Raw genomic sequence first — 25,619 nt, forward strand, 5'->3', positions numbered from 1 at the left:
ACCGCAGGGAACACGCTGTTTTCTCAAAAACACCCCTTTAAAGGGGTGTTTTTGAGGACGGCCTGACGCCGCCCTGAGGGAGGGGAAGGGGAGCCAGGTCGGCGCTGCTGCGTTTCAGCAGCGCCGCCTGTGCGAACGGCGGCCTGGGGGCGGCGTTTTTGCTGTCCCCAGGCCGCCGTTTTTGGCCCGTGCGGAAAGGGCCAAACTTAATTATCCATCTCATTGGTGACACAAAGAATAGGTACATGCCAGGCCTTTTCCAGTTCATTATATCAACCAATTATTTAGGTAAAACATGGCACTCCTTCTGTCATCTACTGTAGCTGTTTGAAAAAGAGGTTCTTTGCTACCATACATCTGGGGTGGGGGGGTCATCTATTCCTGCCAGGGCAGAGGAGATGATGAACACACGTAAACAATTGCATTTTTAGTAAAGTTCAAATTGGCATTGTAATGGCATAGTATAAAAACATTTGTATTGATCAGTACATTTCTATTGATCTGTAGCAAGACAGTTTAATAATATTAAAATGTAATAATGTTATACATTAGTGTATAAATTAAATCAAGAAATACAGGTAGGCTTTCAAATGAAGCAATGAATTTTGTGTTTAGAATTATTGGAAAATATTGGAGCTCCACAATCTACTGCTCTGTCTCCAACCTCTTCATCAGAAAAACAAGTAAGTAACTATGGTTTAGCATATAAAGCCAAATATTTGCCTACGTTATAGTTGCTATCTTAAGCAATACATGCTGTAGGAATAGAATTAAGCATTTGAGGGGAATTAACTATTTCTTTAGAGTTGTCAAGTACTTGTAAGGTAACAAGCACGTTCTTCCTTCTTTGAAAATTCTATAAAAATGAAGATGAACATCACAACCTCTAGTGCGGTAAAATGGTTAGTGCTGGACTCAAATCCCAACTCTCCACAAAGCTCACTGCGTGTTGTTAGGCCAGTCATTCTTTTTCAGCCTGAATAATAGGTACAGCCCCATCCAAAGGGCCAGGTGCCTGGATGTGATGCTGTATCCGCTCTGCCCCACTGTTCCCAAAACAGCACAAAAAAGCCCCCCGTCACCAGAAAGCCCCAATTAGGCTTAAAGTCCCATGCACTGGTAGGCTGCCCCACTACACTGGGGGAAGGGAAGGGATTCCGGAAGGCTGACTTCTGTGGAGGGTCGTGGCAACCGCCTGCTGGTGAACGTGTCCCTAGTGCCCCAGGGAGGGTGAATCCGCTGACACAGCCCCACGCCGCCTCCAGCAGCAGATCCCACTCCGGATGGGGCTGTTAGTATTACAGTGAAGATAATATGGAGGAGAGAACTGTGAGCTCCTTCAATAAAGGGTGGAATAAAATGTATTGGATAAATACTGAACTCTTTGCATTATTGCTTTTTCCATCTTTGCTAAAGCCTCTGCTTTTTAGCATATGTCCAGTTTGTCTTGCCCAGCCCTTGAACTTGGCTTTAAAACTGCCAATTCAAAATGTGATTTGAGAAGTGCTATATCATCTATTTATTATCTGTATCACAGCTATTCATTCATTTATTTATGACATTTTTATATCAGCTATTTATTTATTTGTTGCATTTCCCACACACGCCCCGGCAATCTCCCGAAGGACTCAGGGCGGCTTACAAATAAAAACTTGCAAATGAAAACACATAGAAACTATATATTGTTTTATAGAATTAAAGGGAAAAGACGAACGAAAAATTAGATTTAGATAACAGTGGAAGGACTGGTTTTACTGGTTTGATTTGCAACAGAACAGCTAGATTTGAGTCCAGTAGCACCTTAGGAACCAACAAGATTTGGGAGGGGTGGGTATAAGGTTTTTTGAAGAGTCAAAGCTTCCCTTGTCAGGTAGCTGGACTGAAATCTAGCAGTGAAAGAACTTTTTCAAAATAATCAAGATACAAATGTGTAGAACCGTTGATATATTTGTTTAGGGGAAGTAAGTTAGATTTATTAAGATATTTATACCCTTCTCTTCAGAAAGGACCCAAAATTGTTCACAATATTGTTCTTGCCTCCATTTCATCCTAACAATCACCCTCTGACATAGTTTACTATGAGTTATAAACATACGTTGGGAGCCAGCATGTACGAATGATGCAGTCTAATCTGGTGAACTGGATTGGTTCCCATGAATTCTGTTGGGTGAGCTTGGGCCTGTCACAGTTCTTTCAGTACTTTCTCAGCCCACCTACGCTGCAAGGAATCTGCTGTGGGGAGAAGGGAGGGGGATTGTAAGTTGCTTTGAGACTCCTTGAAGATAGAGAGAAGTGGGGTATAAAAACCAACTCGTCCGCTATGTTATGGTAACCTGACCGTGGCCCACCCAAGAAGTAATTCCCACACCAGTTTTGCTAAAACTCTTCAAACACAACTAATCAGCAGCTGCTTATTTCAGTGTTATTGCACCGGACATCACATGTGCGGACAAGTACTTAAGCTGGGTGCTTAATTTATGCCATTTGCACATCTCATCTCATATTAGATTATTTTGCTCTTCACATGGCCTACTGTAACAGCACAACAGGATATTAAAATTAAAATTGCATGTTAAAATAACTTTGTTTCATTTTTAGGCTTCAATGCTTATTCGTGGAAGGGCATTCAGTGAATCAGAACGTGGGCGTTCCTAAGCACATCATTCTATTTTTATTAATTCAGTGATGTACTCGTCTTACAAAACTAATCACTGAATTGTCAAAAGGAAGCACACATTGCTGGAAGAACCTATTCCAACAGCCACGGAAATAGTAAATTGTACCTGAATGGTTGTTAAAAAATATATGAAGCTTGAAACACCCACATACAAGTAATAAACATTTAATGGTTAAACAGACCACAGCTGTATTTGTTCTGATGTATTATTACATTTTTTTTCTTGCATCCATGACAATATCACACCCATAATCAGATGTCTTGGTCCACAGCATTCTAATCATGAAACCCATGGCAAAAGTCACATAGAACAAACAGACGGAACTCAGCACCTCTGCATTCATGTTTTACCGAAGCATTTCACTTTTCCTTGTAGGAACAAAATCAATTGTTCTCAATTTGACACACACCGTTATGGACACATTTTGCACGTACAAAAATGTTTTGAAAGCAGCATGTCGGTATAGGAAGATTGGAGGTAGTAGAAACCCTAGTCTGAGCTACTAGCCCAGAGGTGTTCAACTCTGGTGCTTCAGATGTTCATGGACTACAATGCCCATCAGACCCTGCTGACATGGCCAATTGGTATGGCCATCAGTATGGGCTGATGGGAATTGTAGTCCATGAACATTTAAAGCACCAGAGTTGGACACCCCTGTGCTAGCCCAATTAGCATTGAAACAGGTCTACTTTGTGACACAGCAGAAATAAAATAGGGATTTTTTTTCATGACTCATGAGATGGATTGCACAGGATTACAGGGGGACTTCATGCTGTAAATTTGTATTGGAATCAGTAATGATGCCTAGTTTCTGGTTAAATAGAAATGGAACATTTGTCATCTCCTTAGGCTCTGAGGTATACTCAGTAGTTGTGCTGGACTTCAAGTTCCAGAATAGGAAGACAGCTGTTTCCTTGTAATGTTCTTTCAGAGTTATTCGAACTGTTAGGTAATGGCCATACTCCTATATGTGCATGCAAAGCTTTTCTACACTATATGTGTGAGGGGGGGGGGGGGTGACCCTTTTAAAAAAAACTGCAGCAGTAGCCTCTCATGGGATGTGGCTTTCAGATGTCGTTCCACATAGAAAACAATTCTATTGAACCTGTTCCTTAAGCATAGTAGTCTATGTGCAGGGGATGTTTTTACAACACTAGAACATTCCAGTAATTTGAAGAGTAATTGCCTAGCCATAGGTTTACCACTCAGTGAGAATTAGTTCCAAGTCCCACTGAGTCCAACATGTCATACTTCCTAGTAAATACACTTAGGATTGCAACTTTAAAATTTTAAAGCTTTTGAACAAACACCAAGGTTTCTAAATATCTTCCTAAGTAATGTCCGATAAAGGCTGTTTCATGTGTTGCTCCAGAAAGTATGGGTCAGGTTTTGAAGAAGAGGCATGTTGTGCTAGTTCAGGGGTCTGCAACCTGTGGCTCTCCAGATGTTCATGGACTACAAATCCCATCAGCCTGATGGAATTTGTAGTCTATGAACATCTGGAGAGCCACAGGTTGCAGACACCTGTGCTAGTTGAATGTTCCTTGTACTACAGAAGCTTTGGATCCAACCCTGTACAAACATGCTGAGTATGCAGATGTGTAGTTACCTGCAGTAATTAAGTATTTTGATTTCATCCCAAACACCTGCTTTTGCTCAGATCTTTTGAAGTTGCTGGAAAGTATACATTCTCAGTTCTTGCTAATACAAATAATATTTATAGAGTGCTTCAAATATGCTAAACTACCAAATGTCAACAGAAAAACAGATCTGTTTTAATCTTTTATTTAATAAATAACTTCCATAATAAAAGTGAACATTTGTTAAAATCAAAGGCACTTAAAATAAGAATGTGATATAATAGGACAGAATGGTCAAAGGCAAATATACATGTCGCATCAAATAATGATATCTTCTGACTAAGTCACATTGGACAGTTAAGCAGCTACAAGGTAAAGGCAAATTTACAGTCAAAACTGCGTGAAAAAAATCAAGTTGTTGTGACAATAATCTTATATAAAATGCGACCAAACAGATAAAAAGGTGACAAAGCACCAGGCTTTAAACCAAGAAATATTTTTTTAAAAAACAACACCTAATGAAATGAAAGGCCTTTATGCATTTAAATCAGGGGTATCCAACTCCGGTGCCACAGATGTTCATGGACTACAATTCCCATCAGTCCCGGAAAGGGGCTGATGGGAATCGTAGTCCATGAACATCTGGGGCACCAGAATTGGACACCCCTGATTTAAATGATGTCCTGGTAGTACTTCGGAGTACCAAACCTCATAACTTGAATATACAAAGTAAAATTTTTAGATTACTGTACAACAATGGCAATAAAAATATGGCATGATTAAAGCTATTGTTTCAGACCTATTAGTCCTTCTGCTCTTTAGAACCTCTTGACAATTGAAAATACTTTAGACTTCATTAAATTGTCTTTTACATCATGATTTCCATCTCATTCAGCTTACTGTATCCAATCAGGCGAGTCTTGAGGCAGACACTCCATTGTTCACAAGTTCAAGAAAACTTTTCCGTTTCTGATGAATTACCTGGCCTGCATCAACTGTGCAAGCCTCAGCCCTGATGTACCTGTGAAGTTAAAACTGATCTAATATTAATACTTAATGGCTAGGCAGAGCCCCTCATAATGATTGCTTCAGCCATTTCCTTCCTGTCATAGTAAGGAAAGGTCAAAAAGGCACCATGTGACCTTAAAGAACGGGCTCTGCAGTCTCAAGTTTTCTGTCAGTCTCCTGGCACTGATTTCACACACAAAAGAAAACAAACTTTTCACAAAAAATAAAATCGTACTGTACATTTCAAAAATCTGCATAGGAAACAAAACTAAGGTAATGAATTAGTAAATTCATTGCAGTACTGCCCTAAAGCTAGGTTACTGTGACTACAAAATTGCTACATTGCATACAGTGTTGTGAAGTTACAAAGCAGGTTTTTTTCATTTTCCCTCATATTTCGGATTGACCACAGTTGTCACGGCACTCTTGTATATAGGATTTTCACCCTAGAAGAAAAACAGTTTGTTAATATTCAAGGTTTCAAACATGGGAAAAATTAACGGACGCATCTGAAATATGGAAGAAGTTCCATTTGCAATGTTTGCACACACACAAATATCCAGAGTTCCATGTACAAGTCAGAGCCTTCATTCCTGCACAGGATCTCTGGATTCAAGCAAGCTAGCATATCTTTTAAGAACCAGTGAAGATTCTCAAGCAATTTCAGGCCTACTATGGATTTACAAATATGCAACAGATTAAGGTATTTAAATTAATATTGACAGCTGAGCCTCTTAAATTCCAGCACTTCAATCTGCTGAAGAGTAATGGCATCATGAATGCTAGCAATTCACATTTTATGAACAGACTGGTTTATTGCTTTTATAGACTTTCCCTACCCCTCTCAAAGAACACACATGTAGGTTTATACACACAGTAGGAAAGGCATATTTGCCAGTGCAAAATAAATATTGACTTTATAGACATATCAGCTGCAAGAACAAATTAACTGTAAATGTAATTTACGCACAAGGCCTTATGAGCCGAGCCAAGATGCAAGCTTCAAAATTCAGTACAGGGAATCTGTCCTTATCATATTCTAACTATGGTCAACATTCAACAATTGCTGCAGATTTATTCATACACACAGCTTAGTCTGCCACACACAAATTAGTTGGAAGGGGAACACAGCCATTCCCATCCTTAGCTATTCCTGGGCAGAGCTGGCAAACGCCAAAGCAGACAGAATTGAGGGTTTATGGCTCAGGCACAGAAATCCTGTATGAAACAAGCTGTATGCAACGAAGCAGACATATCCTGTAAAAACCTACCTCCACAACTATATGGATACATTGTGAATTTTGTTTCAACAAATACTACCATATTTTGCTCTAACCTACATATCCACATCATTGTACTGCTCCAATGACTTCCAGAAATCAGGAGTGCGGATTGTGCATGAGAATTAAGCACTCCCACACTGGATTAAAACACAAAGTTTATTTCGCACACTGTTTCCAGCATCTGGGGTGCCAGAGATACCATTTGCACATGTTAGAGGAAGCCTGTTAAAAGCATAAACCCTCTACTTTTGCAGTAGGCAGTTTGTCTCCCATCAAATTTGTACATACGTCTCATGTCAAAAACATGCAGCTTTTATACACACGTGCCTTGGAATGACTGGAGTTTGCTTATGGGAAGGCTTGAAAGCACATATTAAAGACACTAATAATGCTTTAAGTCAGGCAGTGAGAAAGCATGTTACAGTAACGACATGTGCTTCCACTCGGCACTCTCAGCAAGCATTTCCTTCACAAGGAGGCAGCTCTCAGACTTGTTTGCTTTGTTTTTATCACGTTCAAATTTTAACAGAAGCCAAGTAAAAGGGCAAAACAGAAGTAACAGCCAAGCTCCCGTTTCGCTACCTGAAATTCTCAAGAAGTAGCATGGAACAGAGTAGTGTGAACACCACCTCTATAATGAGGGAGCAGGAATGACATGGGCCTGGCAGTGAGGAAGGAAAAGATACTGCCAATTTTTGGAACAGAATTCCAAACATGTGGACCTCTTACCTAGCCATTACCACGCTGCTAACTTGTATTGACGTGGTAAACAACAACTGTGCAGGTAGAAAGGAACAAAATCAGCAGCTTTGGGAATGCTTCATATCCCAGAAAAGCATCAAAGGACAGTAAATAATGTATGCTTGCTCTTTTGGCACTTCAAGGCTCTCAGGCAAAGGTGAAATCTCTACAAACAGAAGATGGAAGTGCTCACAGCAACTCTGTTGAGGTTTCAAGAACAGAGACAAACAGAGGTAGTCTGCCATTGCCTACCTCTGTGTAGCAACTCTGAACTTCCTTGGTGGTTTCCCATCCAAATACTAACCAGAGCTGCAGCTACTCAAACATGCAAGATATGATGAGACAGGGCTAGCCTGGACCATCCAGGTCAGGGCACCCTCACCATAAAGACACCTCCATGTGGCAGATGATGAGTAAGTTACTTCACATATCATCCTGGAAGCTTAAGTAACTCCCTTTTGAGTGGAGGGGACTCAAATGGCAGCTTGAATTATTCCCCCCCCCCCCCAATATTTTTAAAGGGGAAAAAAATGAAATCCTACACAGATGAGAATGTGTCACTTTCAACAGCATAAGAAAAAAAGGAGGAAAAGAAAAATATGTCTATATAACAGTCATCCCCATTTCACTCTTAGGCCCCTTCCGCACACGCAAAATAATGTGTTTTCAAACCACTTTCACAACTGTTTGCAAGTGGATTTTGCTATTCTGCACAGCTTCAAAGAGCACTGAAAGCAGTTTGAAAGTGCATTATTCTGCATTATTCTGCGGAATGAGCCTTACATCCCAAAGTTAGGCCTTATTTTCCTAAAGTACAGAGTATAACCCAGCTTAAGTTAACCACTTTCATCTCACTGATTTCAATGAGGATAGCTCTAAAAGTATGCTCAACTATTCCATTGAAAAAAATGAGGCTTAAAAGGTTCTTAGCTTTGATTTTAGAATGGCTATATTTTATTTAGAGAACACTGTCATTCACGTTTAGGTGTAGTATATTACTACTTCTCTTTATGTAACAGGGAATTTTCTAGTGCCTCAAGGATGCTGTCCTCCTTCCTTTGCACAGGGCACTGGAGAAGACTGGTGGAGGCCGAGTATGGATGTCCCAGCCTATTAAAGGAACTGAACTGAAGGTAACAAAGTATTGGCACTGAGTGTGTGCATACGCACAGAGGTGAATAATTCATATCTTGCTAAAAAACTGATTTATTAGAACCATAACTTTGGCTTGGCTCCTAACTTGCTCTCCAACTTCACCCTAATACCACTCTGTAATTCTACAGTCTGAAGTAACAGGTGGTAAAGTATGCAAGACTCAAGCGATAGTTAGTTAACAGTGCATACAGAGAGTCTGAAAGGAAAGACATGCAGAGGAAGAAACAGAAATGAAAATACGAACGGAGACTTAGAGACCAGCTTTACGTCCATAGTTTGGATTCTTGAAATTATTAATAGGACTCTTGTATATTGGATTTTCTTGCTGAAGGTAAAAAAATGGTCAGTTTGGGTAACAGAAGATAATGGAACATACTGAAAGGCAGAAGCAAAGTAGCTGTGCTAGATCGATATGAAACCTAGATCTATAATAAAATCTTTCATCTATAGTTGCATTCTGTGCTTTAACAGAAACTTTTAAAAGCCCCAAAGTTTACTAAAGATACACCCGGCTTCTACCCTAATTGTGTTTGCATATTGACTTTCCAAGTAGATGCATTTTCAACAGTTACTGAAGCATCTTTTAATGGAAGCTGTACACACTGTGGCTGAAAGATGAAGGATAGTTCCCATTGGACTCAGCTCAAATACATTGTGTGCATCTAGAAGTCTTGGGTCAAACAGGCTTAGAGTTACTCATAAGCTGAATATTTCAATGTCCAGACCATCAAATCGAAAAATCATTTAGCTCTGGATGGATTGTTGGGTGATAACTCTAGTAAAAAATTAATTTGAACTTGCTTTCTTTATCCTATGGGAATACATACCTAAAACACCTGAAGAGTATCGAGACTGTTTACTGTACATACAACCTCTTAGGTTAATTAAGATCCTTACTCACCGCATCCCACTTTGCGTTCATCTTTTCCTTCTCAAATTTGGCAAATTCTCTTCTATCATGAATGATCATGAGCAGTTTCCAAATAAGCAATAAAGCAAGGCCAATCAGAACAATTCCAGCAACCACGCCAGCAACAATGGGGATGATGTCAGGGCCACTCGGGCATTCTAGGAAGCAAGTAATTGCAGGATAGTGTCAAAACACCTTAAAACAGATGCTATGGAAACATGATATAGACTGTGGATTCTGGGGTTATACATCTGCCAAATCAATGTCTGGGTAATTTTCTGTTTCTCTCGGCAGGTTAAGTTGTAGACAAAACTATTTGATTTTAAAATAATAATACAAAAATACTGCCTTAATCTATAACTCGCCAACCAGCTGAACGGCCTCTCTCCTTCACATCTCTTCCCCCAACTGATTCTGTCTGTTTTGTTGCAGCAGAAGAAAATGGAGAAAGTTTGATGGAAAAAGAGGTGGTGAGAAGTCGTACTGGCAGCAAGGGCAGCAGCAGGCTACTCACCCATTTAACGGAACCAAATTCTGCCATTTTCAGGAAGTGGAAAAAAGGCTGAAAATTCAATGGAACATTTACCCACCTCCTCCAATTTATCTGAACGTAATGCAGTAAACAAAGGGCTCTTCAGAACCATCCCTGAGCTAACAAGAATAGTGTTTGAAAACAGGGATGTGAGTGGGATTTCACAGCACCTATGGGTGCACAGTGTTCCTTATTGAACATGATCATGGAGCATCCACTGATAGAATGATAGATGCAGTCATTCATCATTCACCTGGGAAGCATGATTCTAGTCACATGAATCTCCAAAACAGACTGGGCTAACCACTGGTTTGCATTATTTCAAAGCCTGCTGCGCTACTGCAGACAACTATTTTCACATAGAGGCAAAGGATCATTACAATTAAAGCATCTTCAAACCTCAGGTTCCTTTCCAGTCTGGATTAATAACTATGAACATATACAAAACCCAACTCAAGAGAGTTTTTTTTAAATCTTCCCACAATTACTAAGTCAAAACCCAAATGGAACCATGGCAGTGACATATTGGTTAAATGGCTGAATATTATGAAGAGCACGTGGTTAAATTAAGAAAAGGACAAGCCATACAGCAGGGGTGTCGAACGAATTTGTTACAAGGGCTGAATATGACATGAATGTGACTTGGTGATCTGGGCTGGAGGGTGGGGTGGCTGCCAGAACAGTACTGGGGGTGCCTAGACAGGCAAGCCTGCATCAGGGTGTGGTGCCTAATTTGAGAGGTCTTATCAGGCCCACGAGGGGCCTGATTGGGAGCTGGGGGGGGGGGGTTGTCTCAGCTGGCTCCCAGGCCAGATCTGCCCCCACAGGCCATTTGTTTACCACCCTTGACTTACAGCATGACAGACCTGTACTTGTGTCCAATTAAATTTTACCCCTAAAGCTGTGTCCCCATATAAAGAGTAAGTAACTCGCTCTACGCGGGCCTTCCCTTGAGACTGATCCGGAAACTGAAACTGGTCCAGAATGCAGCGGTGCGACTTCTGGTGGGCGGCTCTTTCAGAGCCCATATCACCCCGGTATTGCGCCGCCTACACTGGCTTCCAGTGGAATTCTGGATTGTTTTCAAGGTGTTGGTGTTAACCTTTAAGGCCCTTCGTGGCTTGGGACCCTCATACCTTCGGGACTGTCTCACCCCATATGTCCCTGGTAGACCTCTGCGTTCTGCTGAGGCCAACTTGCTGATGATCCCTGGCCCCTCTGTGATGTGGCTGGCCTCTACCCGGGCCAGGGCTTTTACAGCCCTGGCCCCTGCCTGGTGGAACACCCTTCCACCAGCGGTGCGGGCCCTGCGGGATCTTAGTGATTTCCGCAGGGCCTGTAAGAACGAATTGTTCCACCGGACTTTTGGGGAGGCCAGCCGCAGATTGGATGTCCCTATGTTGCGTGCGGTACCATCATTGGCACTACCGGTGTGACATCTTTCGGTATTGTCTGTCCCCTCCCAGCCTTGGGATTGGGAGCCATCATTAGTATTATTAATATTGTTTTACTGGGTTTTAGAATGCTGCTTATTCTGAGTTATGTATTTTAACTATTTATCACTTATTTATTGTGCACATTGTTTTAGTTGTGGTTTTGCTGTACACCGCCCAGGGGAGGGCGGTTTATCAAATTTAATCAATCAATCAATCAATCAATCAATTAATTAATTAATTGATTAATTAATTAATTAAATTTGATAAACCGCCCTCCCCCTGGGCGGTGTACAGCAAAACCACAACTAAAACAATGTGCACAATAAATAAATGATGATGATGGTAATAATAATAATAATAATAATAATAATAATAATAATAATAATAATAATACCTGGTGTCTTCACCACATGGACAATGGCTTTGCTTGATTCCACTGAGTAGGTAAAGTAAAACCAGCAGTCATCGACATCCTTCTCTTTGCAATGAGTCTGTGCCCCGAAGTCACCAGGCTGTGGCAGCTTATCCCTGTGGTCTACCAGCGTCATGTTAAAATGTGAACACTCTTCGTCACATTTATCTTTCTTGTCTCCTTTGTCAAAAGCTCTGCACTGGACGCAGTCTCTGTCGACGTTCAGACATAACACACATTAGCAAAGCATTATTCTGCTCCTCATTTCAAGATGTCGTTTCAGCAATATTTGTTAGCCCTCATCCATTCCTAAAGCACAGGCACCTGTTCACAGCCTTCCTGGGATTTGCTGGAAATGCCAGATGGAGCTGTTATCTGCATCTTGGTGCCAACACACCCCAAACTTCCAGATAACCTCACAGATGCAGGCAAAATGTCAGGACAAAATGCTACTGGAACACGGCCATACAGCCCGGAAACCCCACAACACCCCAGCAACAGTAAACATTGTATATTTTCTCAATTACTTTGTTTTGCATTTGTCATCCCCCTGGCCTGATCACTGTGTTTTGTTAATGTATGATTATATGTAATAAAATAAAAACAATCATAAAGATACTCTTCAAAAAGCCTTACTTGTGCTCTGCGCAAACTCCAAGGCAGGTTTGACACAACTCGCAAGTAGGTCCCTGGAATTTGGAATCTGTGCAGTTGCAAACGCCACACTCACAGATCCCTCTGCCGTTGCAGATTTGCTTATTAGCAGCTTCACACGGGGTTGTATCCAGGGGACACTCGCAAGCAGAGCCTGTGTAGTTTTGCCAGCAGTCGCATTCACGACATTTACATTCACCATGTCCTACAGAAACAAAAAAATGGCAGGTGGGCGGGGGAAAAGAGAGAGAGAGAGAGAGAGAGAGAAACTGTGTAGTACCAAGCTTCAATGCAGTATGAAGTACATATTTTGTGGCATCAAGAGTCTCTTGTCCAAACATTTATATCCTCTGCTTAAAGGCTGGTGATAGCCTACAGGAAGGATGTTTGCTTCTTTTAGTACATCTCCCCTCATTTCAGTAGACACAGACTGTGTCATGTGAAAGGCCTATCCAGAGCAAGTATGAACTATTTTGGATAACACATGTTCTCCAGCATACAGTTTTATGAACCACAGTCAGAGATGGGGGGGGGGGGATGGCACCAATCCTGCCCCCCGCACTTACCTTAGTTCCTCTCCTGCCTCCTCTTCATCCCTTCTGCAGCCTGGTGGGAACTACACTCACCAGGAGGCCTTGTGAGCCCCAACTCCTGCAGAGGCCTCCGTGTGTGTGTGTGTGTGTGGGTGGGTGGGTGGGTGGGTGGTGGGGTCTCCTGGGAAGTGTAGTTCCCACCAGGCTGTTTTTTCACAGCTGGCTGAACTAAGGTAAGTGGGGGGAAGGGGGCATGTAAAACATCGAAAGTCAACACAGTAAGCAATCAGGAATGGCTATGAACTCCCCCTTGTTGAACAAGGGGAACCCCTTGGAGAACAAGGGGAACCCCTTGGAGAACAAGGGGTTGGATCCCATGGATCTGTTCTGCTAATAGATGTTCTTTCCCACGCATATGGAACCTTCCCTGGATGAAAGACACCACTATTAATGGCACAGATCTCACACCAGAGGAAGCCAAAAGCCAACTGCCCTGCCTGTCCCCTTCACAATAGCCTTCTCTGCTCCTGGAAAAATGCACTGGCAGTGAATAGGGCCATTGCACTTTAGGGACTGTGGATGGTAGGTGGCTCTTACTTTGAAATGGCTGTGGCTACAAGGACCAGAGTAAGATGGGTAAGATGAACATTTCTCTTAATTGCAGACCTCATACTAGCATCCTTTCCAACACCAGCATGCTCCAACAGCATGCTGGCCAGTGTGTGTGTGCGGGGTGTGTGTGTGTTTTTACTTCCTTTTCCCTATGACTGGCTTCCTGCTGCTCTCGCTCTCTTGTGTGACTGCTGGGCCTCCTTTTTGGAGAGAGTAGTCCTTCCCCTCACTCCAGATAACCAAGGGCTGGCTAAGCTGCAGGGAGATAGCCCTACATGTGCAGAGATACTCTGGTAATTTAAAAGATAATAATCGTAGATTTAATATTAGGGCTTGCATGTTGTATTATTGTTGGTGGGTACTTGGAGGGTGGATGCAGAGGTGGGATTCAGCCGGTTCGAGATCACCCCCAGGGCCCCCATGCCCTCCATGGCACCCCCCTGCCCTCCATGGCACCCCCCACTCCCACCCCCACCCTGCGGCGCCCACCCCCACACTTACTTTCGTTTCAGAACGAGATAGGAATTTGCAGACGATCCCTAACTTAAGTCTCTTTTCTGCAGCCTGCTGCCTGGCTGTCTCTCTTCAGCCTCCGTCCCTCCCCCGCCCACAGCTAAGCTGAGCAAAGCAGAGGGGAGAAGCAGCTGGCTGCCAGGGGAGAGGAGTCCAGGTACGCAGGGTTAGAGGAAAAGCAGGCAGAGAGGCAGGCTGGAAACTGCTGAAGGGTAAGCAGAGCAGCGCCAGAGGACCTACCCCAGAGGAGGAGGTGGAGGAGGATGGGCGTGGTGGCCTCTGAGTCCAAGCAGCACCTAGAACAGGGGTCGGGAACCTTTTCCCCTCAAAGAGCCATTTGGCTCACCCTCCCTCAAGCTCACTCGCAGGGCAGGCGTAGATGGGTCCGTACTGATTCGGCCTGGCCGGCGAGAGTGCCCGCCCAAGCGAGCAGGGCGTGGCGAAGAGGGTTCCGGGCGCTCAGCCTGGCCGGGTTGCCGGGTGAGTGAAGCGCCCGCCCTGCTCCTTGCAGGGCGGGAGAAGAGGGTCTCCGGGCGGCCTCAGCCTGGCCGGGTCACTGGCTGCGAGTGAAGCTGCCCGCCTCCTGCAAGGATATTATTATTCTGTTACAAGGATAAGTCAAAATGTATTAAGTGAAGCTCTGCAAGGATATTATTCTGTTACAGTGATAAGTCAAAATGTATTAAGTTTAGACTTTTAATGAATTTAAGATGGATGTTTTTAGTTCATCTGTGTTTTAAATAGTATTTAATGTGATGATTTTATTGTTTATTATATACTGGAAACTTCTCTGAGCCTGGGGAGGCTAAGGGTGGTATGTAAACTCGTATAAAATAAATGCATTAAATAAAGTAGACTGGAATTATGAGGGCATTACTACCAGGAAAGCCAGTATGATGAAGTGGTTAGGATCTGGGAGACTCCAAGTCTGAATTCCCACTCTGATATGGAAACTGGGCCAGGCACTGTCAGAAGGGGATAATGTCAAAGTTACTTTGGGTATCCCAGATCCTAACCAAAAGCTTGCACTGCATATCACCTTCTATAAGCTCTTTGAAAAATTTAGTGTTTTGGCTATCTTCGCATTCATGTTTCTGCTTGTTCCTTGATTGTATACCAAGCAAGGTTGTCTTGATAGTCTTTGCAACGGACCCCAAAGAATCATGTTTTTACTAATGTGTGTGATGAGGTATGCCTTGAAGAGTGTCAGTTGATGGGCAGAGTTAAGGTAGAACTAGGAAAAGCAGTTAGAGCCTGGGACTGGGAAAGTTAAGACTAAGAGCATTGGTCAGTATTAAAATTCAATGTGTGCAAACTACCGTGAAAAACATGACTTGGAGATTTGTCCCCGTCCTCCCTCCCTCCCTGGCTCTGTGCTGTGTTTCCAATGTTGGGGAGGCAATTGGGGGTGTTGGATATAATTCCATAAAACGCCACGGCAGTAATAAAACATTTTGAAAGCATTTTGAAAATGTTGTCAACAAATTTTATTTTTTCTGGGTGTGGCACGGCCCTGCATTGCTGTGTTCAGATTTGCAGTGAGTTAAAGGTTCTATAATGTGATTGTGACTTTGATATGACCTGGGGCAAAAAAAATCATTGTTTTGTCATGGTGGGAGAGGGCAGCCACTCCATGGGGGGTGGGACGCAAAACTCAGGATTTTGTCCCCCTGGCTCCATTTTCCTCAGATACATCTCTCTGTTAAAAGAAAAATATGACCTTCTACTTTCAGTTTTGTAGAGGCCAAGTCTCTGCCTCATGAGGGAGTGGCACTGGGTTTGAAAAACTGGTGAAAGTACCCAACAACAGCACAGGAGGGGAGGTACAGAAAAATCCAGAGGCGGAGTGAGGGGGAATCCGCATCTGGGCCAAGCAGACTTCAAGCTCCTGCCGCAGCAACGCCCCACCCTGCTCTGGAATGCCCCGCCCCCAGAACGCCCAGGCCACGCCCCCACCGTGTCACTCCCCTCCTGGTCCCGTTGGCCCCACCACCATCGGAACCTGTTGTTAAAATTTTTGAATCCCACCACTGGGTGGATGCACAGTAGTCGTGTGGCTCCTCTGATTGAGGGTAACCTTAAATGTGACTCTCCAGCAGCCTGGAGTGAGAATTTCTGGCCCTTCTGTCATTTACCAGATCCTCCTATTTCCTTGCGGTAGTTTAGGTCTTGTCATCTCAGCATTTTGACAATTCGCCTGAAAGAAACTGGTTACCTCCACAAATCAAGCCATCAGACCGATCACAGTTGAAGTTATCACAGTGGCAAAACTGGCCAGAGTAGATTTCATTTGGGTTGTCTCTTGTCTTGCACACACACTGTCCACAAATGCATTCTCCATTATTGCTGCAGATTTCTGTACTGTTCGGTGCTCTACAGGTGCCTGACATGTCCTCACTGTTTACTTCATCCATGCTGCATTCACAGGTTTTTCCAATACGACCTGGTTTACACCTGAAAAGAAAACAATTGAATGCCTGAACTCTAAGACTGATGTAAGCATTTCTTCTTAGCTATATTCAAAACAAAGAAACAATTTGTAACTGCAAAAACCAGGTTGCATGGAAAAGATGAAAGTATTCATCCTACAGCTAGCTATTCCAAAATTCTTGAACAATAGCCTGGGTGGGAGAGCCATCATAGACTACTGCCTGGTTTTACAGCACCTTGTTGAAAAAAAACTCTTTTAACGGTTTGGTATCTCTTTATGCTGCATTTATAGATTTGAAAGTGGCACTTGATTCTATTCTTAGAAACTTTGGGAGAAATTAGAAGCAGCATCTACTGATTATTTATCTTATGAACATCCTACATGAGACCACACTTAAGATCCAGTGTAATAGGTAGGGGTAATTTGTGAACAAAATCAGAACGTATGAGGGTGTCAAACAAGGCTGTGTCACTGCTCCTGATTTTTTTATATTAGTAGAATGGTGAGTTATTTAAACCACCTTTCATTCCCCCAAGTTAGGACATTGTGGGATTTCAGTGCAACTGTATGCAAATGATGCTGTGATTTTATCAAGGACCCTGGGAGATTTAAAAAGAGAACTTAGGTCACTTGCTCAGTATTGCAGGCAGGATTCATTAGCATTAAACAGTCAAAACTAAAATTATGGCCTTCAGTAGAAGACCCAAAGTTTGGGCTTGGAGTATAAAAGGCCATAAAATAGAGCAGGTGACCAGATGTAAGTGTTTAAGAGTTGTTTTACATGCCATGGGTTCTAAGAAAGCCCATCGTGATGCTGTAGCAAACATAGGACAAAAACATGCCCAGTATGCTATTATGTTTTTACAAACAAACGGTGGTCAAACCAACAAAGACTGCACAGTTTTGTGCAGTTGCATATAAAATTGGCAGGTTTAGCATTTTTATGCAAGGGAATTTTATTGCTGTTTTAAAAATGTTTTACAGGCTCCTTTATTTCACACAAAGTTGTCCGCTGGTCAACGACTTGTAACAGATTATTATAATATTTTAAGAATTTACTCAGTTTTAATATTTGTAAATCACATCTTATTGTTTTAACTATATTTTATTTTATATCTATTTTACCACTGCCCTCGAAAACTTTAAGCAGTTCTTTAACTATGTATGCTGGTCTCTGACTGTTTAATAAAACTTGGAAGAGTAGCCTGGAGTGACTTTTTTCTACCTGCCCCTGCGTAACATCCAGGAAACAGATTCACTGTAGACAACAGCAGTTGCAGCTGGTCTCTGGTACTGCGGAGGAGTCCACTTCATTGTGGCAAAAAATGGGGGAGAGAAAGAAAATGCCAGAGCTCAAGTCAATCATATGGAAGTTCCATCTCACGTTTGAATCCTGCAACACCGAGAACTGGTGGAATGGCTTCTAAGCCAAGGGAGTGTCGTTTTCCATGAGATTCAAGGTTATCAGTCACAAACACATCCCTTTTCTCTTCAATTGCTGAAAACCTGCCGATGTCCACAAAGCTAGATGGATGATATCGTCTTGTTTCTCATCATGGCCCCAAAGCGGTCTGGCTGGCCTCTACAAGGGCCAGGGCTTTTACAGTCCTGGCCCCTACCTGGTGGAACAGGTGAGATCAGGGCCCCACAGGACATACAGAGTTTCCGCAGGGCCTGTAAAATGGACCTGTTCCGCCAGGCATTCGATCAGCTGGGGTAACACCGATATTCCGCTATATAGTAAACATCTGGCCTCCCGTGGGCATGTGAAAGGGGGAGGGGTGAGAGTTGAAGCCGTCTGCCATTTATATGTGGTTCTTTTATTTTGGGGCAGTGATTGTTTTAACTGATTTTAATGTATGATTGATGTTGGACACCGCCCTGAGCCCTTCGGAGAAGGGCGGTATATAAATTCAAAAAATAAATAAATAAAAAGGATTTTGTTATTTTTTACAACAGAAATACTTTCCCTCTGCAACAAACTTTTCTGAGGAAAAACAGTCAAGTTAATAATGATGTACCTGCAAGCACCACACTCAAACGTCCCGTTATGACACTGCGAGCTGTCTGCAATTCCTTCCTTGTGACAGTCACACTCACAGATAAACTCCAGCTTAATTTCTACCTCTTCAGTGAAACCCAGGGGTTTGATTCTGATGGGATCAGTTTGACCTTTTTCTGGACACTGGGTAGCCGTTACTTTAATCTCAAATTTAACCTGAAAACAAAGTAAAAAGATTGCTGGTACTACAGAAGAAGAAGAAGAAAAAGAAGGAGGAGGAGGAGTTTGGATTTATATCCCCCCTTTCTCTCCTGTAGGAGACTCAAAGGGGCTTACAATCTCCTTGCCTTCCCCCCTCACACCCTGTGAGGTGGGTGGGGCTGAGAGAGCTCCGAGAAGCTGTGACTAGCCCAAGGTCATCCAGCTGGCATGTGTGGGAGTGTACAGGCTCAGGCAGCAGAGCTGGGAATCAAACCCGGTTCCTCCAGATTAGATAAATGAGCTCTTAACCTCCTACGCCACTGCAGAGGAATGTGGTGGTGGAAAGTGCCATCAATCACAGCTGACTTATACCAATCTTGTAGGGTTTTCAAGGCAAGGGACCTTTGGAAGTGGCTTGCCATTGCCTGTCTCAATGTGGACGGAGAGACTTCTAAAGAACTATGACTAGCCCAAGGTCACCCAGCAGGCTTCATATGGAGGAGTGGGGAAACAAATCCAGTTCAGCAGATCAGAGTCCACCACTCTTAACCACACTATGTTGGCTCTCTCTACAGAAGAAGACTACCCAACAAGTTTCATGAAAGCACCATACATGGCACGCTTCTGGGCCATCCAAACATCCAACCCATACCCAGTGCTCCAGAAATTACCTCATCTCCAATTGAAATGTTTGAACACTTTCTTCCTTCATCTCCTGTACCATTCACCCCATTCTTGCAAAAGGATTTATATTCAATTGCGACTTCTTTGGGCAATTTGTTGTTTTCCAAGATGACTTCTGAAGACAATGACTACAATAAAATGGGAGTCATTTAATTGTACTGCAAAGTATGCTTTCAAAAGGTTTCAACAGGATGTATATAAAATGCAGAAGGTTCAGTTATAGCACAACACTCAACAGCCCAGACGAGGCACAGGCTCTGCAGGCCTGTGAGGAGATTTCCAGCACCACCACAGATCCCTTGTTTTGCTACTTGAGACCTCTGCTTAGGCACCATGAGAGTCTCTGCTTTGCTGTGAAGACCAACAAACAAGTTCACTTTTTCCAAACACTGCTCCTTGGTCCCAGACACCCAGGATTCAACATCAGCTCTGCAAGACGAGGTCCCTTCCGCACAAGCAGAATAATACACTTTCAATCCACTTTCACAATTGTTTGCAAGTGGATTTTGCTATTCTGCACAGTAAAGTCCAGCTGCAAAGTGGACTGAACATGCATTATTCTGCGTGTGCGGAAGGGGCCAGAGTTCCGCACAAGGCACTTTGCACTCATTTTTCTCAAGGTTGGTTATAGTCCCTTTCTAGCCCATGATCTCAGCCCTGTAACCCTCAGGAAGAATCCAGCTCTATTACTTCCACTGGCACTAGCATTCAGTGTCAATGAGATACAGATTTTCCTCTTTGCAAACTCTTGCCAGCTTGAGGGGAACATGAAAGCTACTTACAAAAATAGACTTACATTGTATGCGTCAATAATCAGTTGAATCACGTTACTGGAGTTTGAAGACAGTGTTCCCACAGCGGATTTTGGAATCAAGTTCTTCAGCTCCTGTAAATATGAATTAAAAAAATTAAATCAAAACTGAGTAAGGAACAGTGTCAGTTATTCTGGGTTCCCATTCTGGAGAAAGGCAGGATATAAATCAAAATGTGTGTATATATGCATATGTGGGTATGTGTATATATTGATCCTTACCTTGTAAACTGGCTGAAATTCTTGTGTTACAGCAAAAATTATCTGTATATTATTGTCACTTAGTTTCTGAACAAGATGCGCAATGGAGGGATAATCCTGTAGAATGAGATTTAGGTATGTTAAGCAAACAATTGAATGATTATGCTAGACTTTATTACATATTTAAAAATCTCTGGTTTTTCCTTTAACTTACAATATGAAAGTAAATCACAAAATCGCATAAAAATAAGAACCCTTGTTATTCTTCTGCTACCCTTACCTTTGACTAAAGATCATTATATTCTTAAGACACATGAACTTAATGGCTAACCAGTGACTTCAGCTCAAATATCCCCAGATCAAAGTTCAGCTCTGCTAACTAGCAAGCCTTCAGGGGCTTTATTTAATTTGGTTTGTATGCCACCCTCCCCACAAGGGCTCAGAGTGGCTTACAGTAATAAATAACACATAAAATTTGATTAAACAATTAAACCAGTTTAAATAATTAAAATCCAATCTGATCTAGTTAAAATATATTTAAATTAAAATCAACTAAAAGCTTAATTTCAAATCAGAGTTAAAATAAGACCAGCAACAGGTGTCATTTAAAGCAAATAGGAAATTTGGAATTGGGCCGGCAACAAGTACAATTGAGAATAGACAATTACAATTTTGATTTCAGATTCCAGTTTTCAGGCCTCAACCAAAAGTCTGGTGGAACAACTTGGCCTTACAGGCTCTGCGGAACTGAATCAAATCCTTCCTTTAAAAACCCTCAAAGATCCTATACACGTTTCTTCCTCTCAGCATTCTCTCATAGATGGAAAGCATTATGCTGGACTTGGCCCGAACAGCTACTTCAGTTTCGCCTAACCCCATCCTTATTTATTACATACTTTTAGGCCTTATATTTGTGCAAACAAACCAGCAAAAGCAACATTCAACATGCTTACATAATAATGGCTCATTGTGTACATATTGTTATCTAAATGACACTGTCCGTCATTGGGTAAAACAATTCCTCCAAGCTTCCCATCTCCAGCAAAATGGAATCCAGCATCCGTGGAAAACACCAACAATCGAGTGACGTCCTTTCGCCATCCAATTTTTTCCTTAGGAAGAATTTTTGTAGAAATGTTAAAGGCACAGTACAGAGAAGCTCCAGGCAGCAGACAAAACTAAAAATGACGAAATCAGTAAACATTCATATTCTCACACAGGCAAGATCTAGCAAGGGAGGGGAAATCCTAGTACAGTGGTGGCAAACCTTTGGCACTCCAGATGTTAAGGACTACAATTCCCATCAGCCCCTGCCAGCATGGCCATGCTGGCAGGGGCTAATGGGAATTGTAGTCCTTAACATCTGGAGTGCCAAAAGTTCGCCACCACTGTCCTAGTAGTTCCTGTGTGAGTGAGTGAGTGAGTGAGTGGGTGGATGGGGGGTGGGTGGGGGGGGAGAGGGGGAGAGAGAGGGAGAGAAGTGCTGTTAAGTCACAGCTAATTTATGGTGACCCCGTAGAGTTTTTAATGCCAAAGATGTTCAGATGTAGTTTGCCAGTGCCTGCCTCTATGTGGGCTAAGAAAACTGTGACTGGCCCAAGGTTATCCAGCAGGCTTCATGTGGAGGGGTGGGAAATTGAATCTGGTTCTCCAGATTAGCGTCCACTGCTCTTAACCACTATACTATGGTGGTTCCTCACTGGTCCCTACTCTCTCCTATAACTTTGTTCTGCCACCTCCTCCTACTGCTCCTGCCATCTGCCCTTCCTTTTCACTTCTACTACCACTACTATTTTGCTTCCTTACATGCTGCCTTGATAGCTGCTCACCTAGCTGCCCACTTCTCTTGCCCTCCCTACCACCTTGCTTGCCATGTCATCTATTTCCTCCCTCCCTCCCTCCCTCCCTCCCTCCTCCATTTTCTACACTTAGTTGCCAACTGGAGGGGTTGATAAGGAACGGTGTCACAGCACAGCATCACAGAATCTCAGTTTCCCCCCCAGAAAGTTACAGAATTTTTAAAATCAACCCCCCCCCTCAATTTTCAAAATATCCCTTCTCTATATATGGCCCCATTCTGTGGATTTTTTCATCCGTATTCTTGGGCCACGCTCAGAATTAAATATAATTTTTCTTTCGGTCACAGACAGATGCTCTTCTCTCATCACCACCTCTTGGCGTTAGGGAGATGGTGCAGTCCTGAAACAGTATTTTAAAGGCTTAAAGTAATAATGTGCAAAATACTTCCAAAAGTTCGTGTGCATACGTTCTGTGCTGGGGCTTCTCATGGTACTAGGAGGCAGCGGTTGCTGAATGAGGTTAAGGATCATAAAGATATGGCTATTGCAATGGGACATCTCTGCCCAGACATTTTTCCTCTCATCAAGCATCCTCTTGGTGTCAAATTAACATTTTTTCTATGGCAATATCACTTGTTACAGATGTTTAAATTGAATGACAATATAGGGACACAAGCCAGACACAGTTACAGTACCATCCAAAAGAAATTGAAACATACTTACACCACAAACAGCAACTTGCATTATGGCATCAAATCCACCTTCAGGAGAGTCCAAGTTGCCAGAAATGTGTTGTTTGCCCACAAGTTTATTGAATTCAGTTCCATTTCCAGTAAGGTTGAGCACATTTTTGTAGCTAAAAGGACTTGTACAGTTAAGATCACCTGTACATGGGTTCTTGAGTTTTGCTGGTGTGGTACTAATGTAAGGCATTACAGTTTTTTCCACAAAGGAACCAAAACCTAAGAGAAAGAAAAGGTTATGGTGCGGAGATGTTACATGTTACTCAAAACGTCAGGAAGCCCTATGGTTTTGCCTAGAAAATATAGGACAATTTTCTCAATGTGCTAAGGTGGAGCACTGAGAGGAAAGAGAAACTTCATAAACTATAAGAGGCCATCTCAAAAAAGGATTGCAGAATTACTCTACCTAGCAATTATTTTTTGGAAAAACTAGACGTTTTACCAACTACTTGTGACAATCCTTGCACAAAAGTCACTTACTGATATAATAGCTTCAACGATCATGTGTTTATAACATCCTATTCTATTTTATGAATGGAACATTGTAAAGAATTACTGCTGGCCATAAAAAGTTTGGGTTCTCTTATGTACAGAATATTGTTTTGGTTTTTTATAAGGATACAGTGTATCTGCAAGCACACTGCCTATTCCCTTTACTCTTTAACAGATATAACAGGTAACAGTATAAACAGAACATTGGTCAAAAAGAAAGCTGTCCTGCATTCCCATGTGCACAATTAAGATCCTTACCAATTTGAAAATCTGAAGTAATATTCTTCATTTTACCCATCAGAGCAGTTCCAAGACTTTTTACGTTCTCCAAGTCATCTTTCATGGAGTAGGAGAGATCCATAAGGTAATACAAATCAATAGGATAATCTTCAGCTCTCTTAAATTTTAATGAAAAAGTCTGTGGTTCCCCTAATTTCAGAGAAAAAAAATTAAACAATAATTTTAGTAAACAGAAATACGCTAAAAGTATCCATGGACTGAATCTGACAGACTCAATACCAGTGAATTTGGAATAAAATAAAAGTGTGAAGTTAATTTTTTTTTAATTGCCATTAGAATGTGACTCAGATTTCTGTTATAACTGTACTTATAGGCTGATTAGCAGTCACAGAGACAATAGCACACAAACTGAAACCATCAGTAAGTTGGGGACCAAACTTTAATTAAACAGAATCATATTCTGCAGATATAGAATGTAGCATGGTCATCTATCCAATTCACTGAATACTAATGTTTACTTTGTTTTTACTTCAAAAATGCAAACCCTTCTAAAAAAATATTTCAAAGCTTCATCCATTTTTTTCTTAGACTTCCCTCCTCCCCTGTCTATTGCTTGACTGAATCGTCTTAGTACTACCCAGAAAGGGCACAAAAGACACAAATGAGTAATTAACATTTCCAATTTTGTTCTTTACAGGTTTCACATCATGGATTACACTTGTAAAAGTTCTTATGCTAATTATCCTGGCATCCCACAAAATAGCTTAATTTAGGGCTTGCTTCCATATTCCATAATCTAAATCCCCTAAAGGCAAGGGCAGTGGAGAACAGAAAAATTAATTTTCAGACAACCATATTTGTACTTTTAGAAGTTACAGAGTTAGGTTTAACTAGTTAAGTAGAAGAACTACACCAGTGATGGCGAACCTTTTTGAGACCGAGTGCCCAAATTGCAACCCAAACCCCACTTATTTATCGCAAAGTGCCAACACGGCAATTTAACCTGAATGCTGAGGTTTTAGTTTAGAAAAAACCGGTTGGCTCCCTCTTCCTCCGCCCCACCCGCTTAAGCAGGGGCCAGCCTGCTCTAGCCTCCAGCAAGTCCCGCGCGCACTGCTCTGTGCCTCTCTAGCATCTTTGCCTCCTCTGCGCACCCCCACCCCCCTCGGGCAGCAGCCACCCGGAGCACAGGCACCAGGCCCGCCAGCCGAGTCCTCCCTGCTCACTGTGGTGTGCGCACATCGTGCTCAGTGTCCCAAGCCAGCCTAGATGTGTGTGTGTGGGGGGGGGATGATTTTCCGCCCCCCACATGATGAACTCTGTGTGCGCGTGCCCACAGAGAGGGCTCCGAGTGCCACCTCTGGCACCCGTGCCATATGTTTGCCATCACTGAACTACACTGAAAGAATTCAATGCACTCAGAGTTATACTATCACATTCCAGTTAAACTGTACCACCTCCAAGCTGCATTGAAATGAACAGTGATCACTGTAGAAATAAAATTACATTTGCTTGTTTTCCATTTGAAAAATAACCTTAACAACCATTCTCTTAATGACATTCAGCTGTATCTTAACTAAAGTCAGAATCAGACATCTTAGGGCTTATTGCTTTCAGTAGTAAAGATCCAAGTGTTCCTCTGGCTCTTCAACTTTCCAGCAACCCTCTGTTTCCATCTCCTATTTCACCATCTTCATCCAAGATAGCCTTTACTTGCTGATTTTTCACAGCTTCAAATTCCAGAAATCTCACGGCATGACTGCACACATGAAAAATCTACAAGCATATAATGCATGACTAAAAGAAGACTTTCAAACACTCACTTCTTCTGCCTTTCCACACTCGGGCTCCCAAACTGTTTCCCTTCACTTTGGTTCAGCTGTGCTTTTTGCCCTTTATTTCGTAGCATCAAAACTCAAGGTTAAGTTCTACACAACTTCTACCCAGAAACATGTGAATCATCTTTAT

At 42.3% G+C, this 25,619-nt stretch overlaps 2 protein-coding genes across 6 annotated transcripts in view; one reads left to right on the forward strand and one right to left on the reverse strand.

Annotated features, from left to right (window-relative positions):
- LOC125440487 (putative leucine-rich repeat-containing protein DDB_G0290503) overlaps positions 1–2,858 on the forward strand; it is a 119,517-nt gene extending 116,659 nt beyond the window's left edge. For all 5 annotated transcript variants that reach the window (XM_048510319.1, XM_048510318.1, XM_048510321.1 and 2 more), the window contains 2 exons: positions 616–683; positions 2,599–2,858. In XM_048510319.1, the coding sequence (XP_048366276.1) occupies positions 616–683; positions 2,599–2,655 (125 nt within the window). In that variant the 3' untranslated portion in view covers positions 2,656–2,858. The remainder of the gene's footprint in view (positions 1–615; positions 684–2,598) is intronic.
- Positions 2,859–4,447: 1,589 nt separating this feature from the next.
- Positions 4,448–25,619, reverse strand: part of ITGB1 (integrin subunit beta 1) — a 42,942-nt gene continuing 21,770 nt past the window's right edge. The window contains exons 5-16 of the mRNA XM_048510324.1: positions 23,670–23,840; positions 22,900–23,138; positions 21,331–21,489; positions 20,399–20,494; positions 20,162–20,251; positions 19,353–19,493; positions 18,500–18,696; positions 16,263–16,501; positions 12,372–12,594; positions 11,718–11,947; positions 9,347–9,513; positions 4,448–5,712 (exon numbers count right to left, since the gene is read on the reverse strand). Coding sequence (XP_048366281.1) covers positions 5,647–5,712; positions 9,347–9,513; positions 11,718–11,947; positions 12,372–12,594; positions 16,263–16,501; positions 18,500–18,696; positions 19,353–19,493; positions 20,162–20,251; positions 20,399–20,494; positions 21,331–21,489; positions 22,900–23,138; positions 23,670–23,840 — 2,018 coding nt within the window. The 3' untranslated portion in view covers positions 4,448–5,646. The remainder of the gene's footprint in view (positions 5,713–9,346; positions 9,514–11,717; positions 11,948–12,371; positions 12,595–16,262; positions 16,502–18,499; positions 18,697–19,352; positions 19,494–20,161; positions 20,252–20,398; positions 20,495–21,330; positions 21,490–22,899; positions 23,139–23,669; positions 23,841–25,619) is intronic.

Source organism: Sphaerodactylus townsendi, linkage group LG11 (assembly GCF_021028975.2).
Source record: "Sphaerodactylus townsendi isolate TG3544 linkage group LG11, MPM_Stown_v2.3, whole genome shotgun sequence".
Classification (NCBI taxonomy): domain Eukaryota; kingdom Metazoa; phylum Chordata; class Lepidosauria; order Squamata; family Sphaerodactylidae; genus Sphaerodactylus; species Sphaerodactylus townsendi.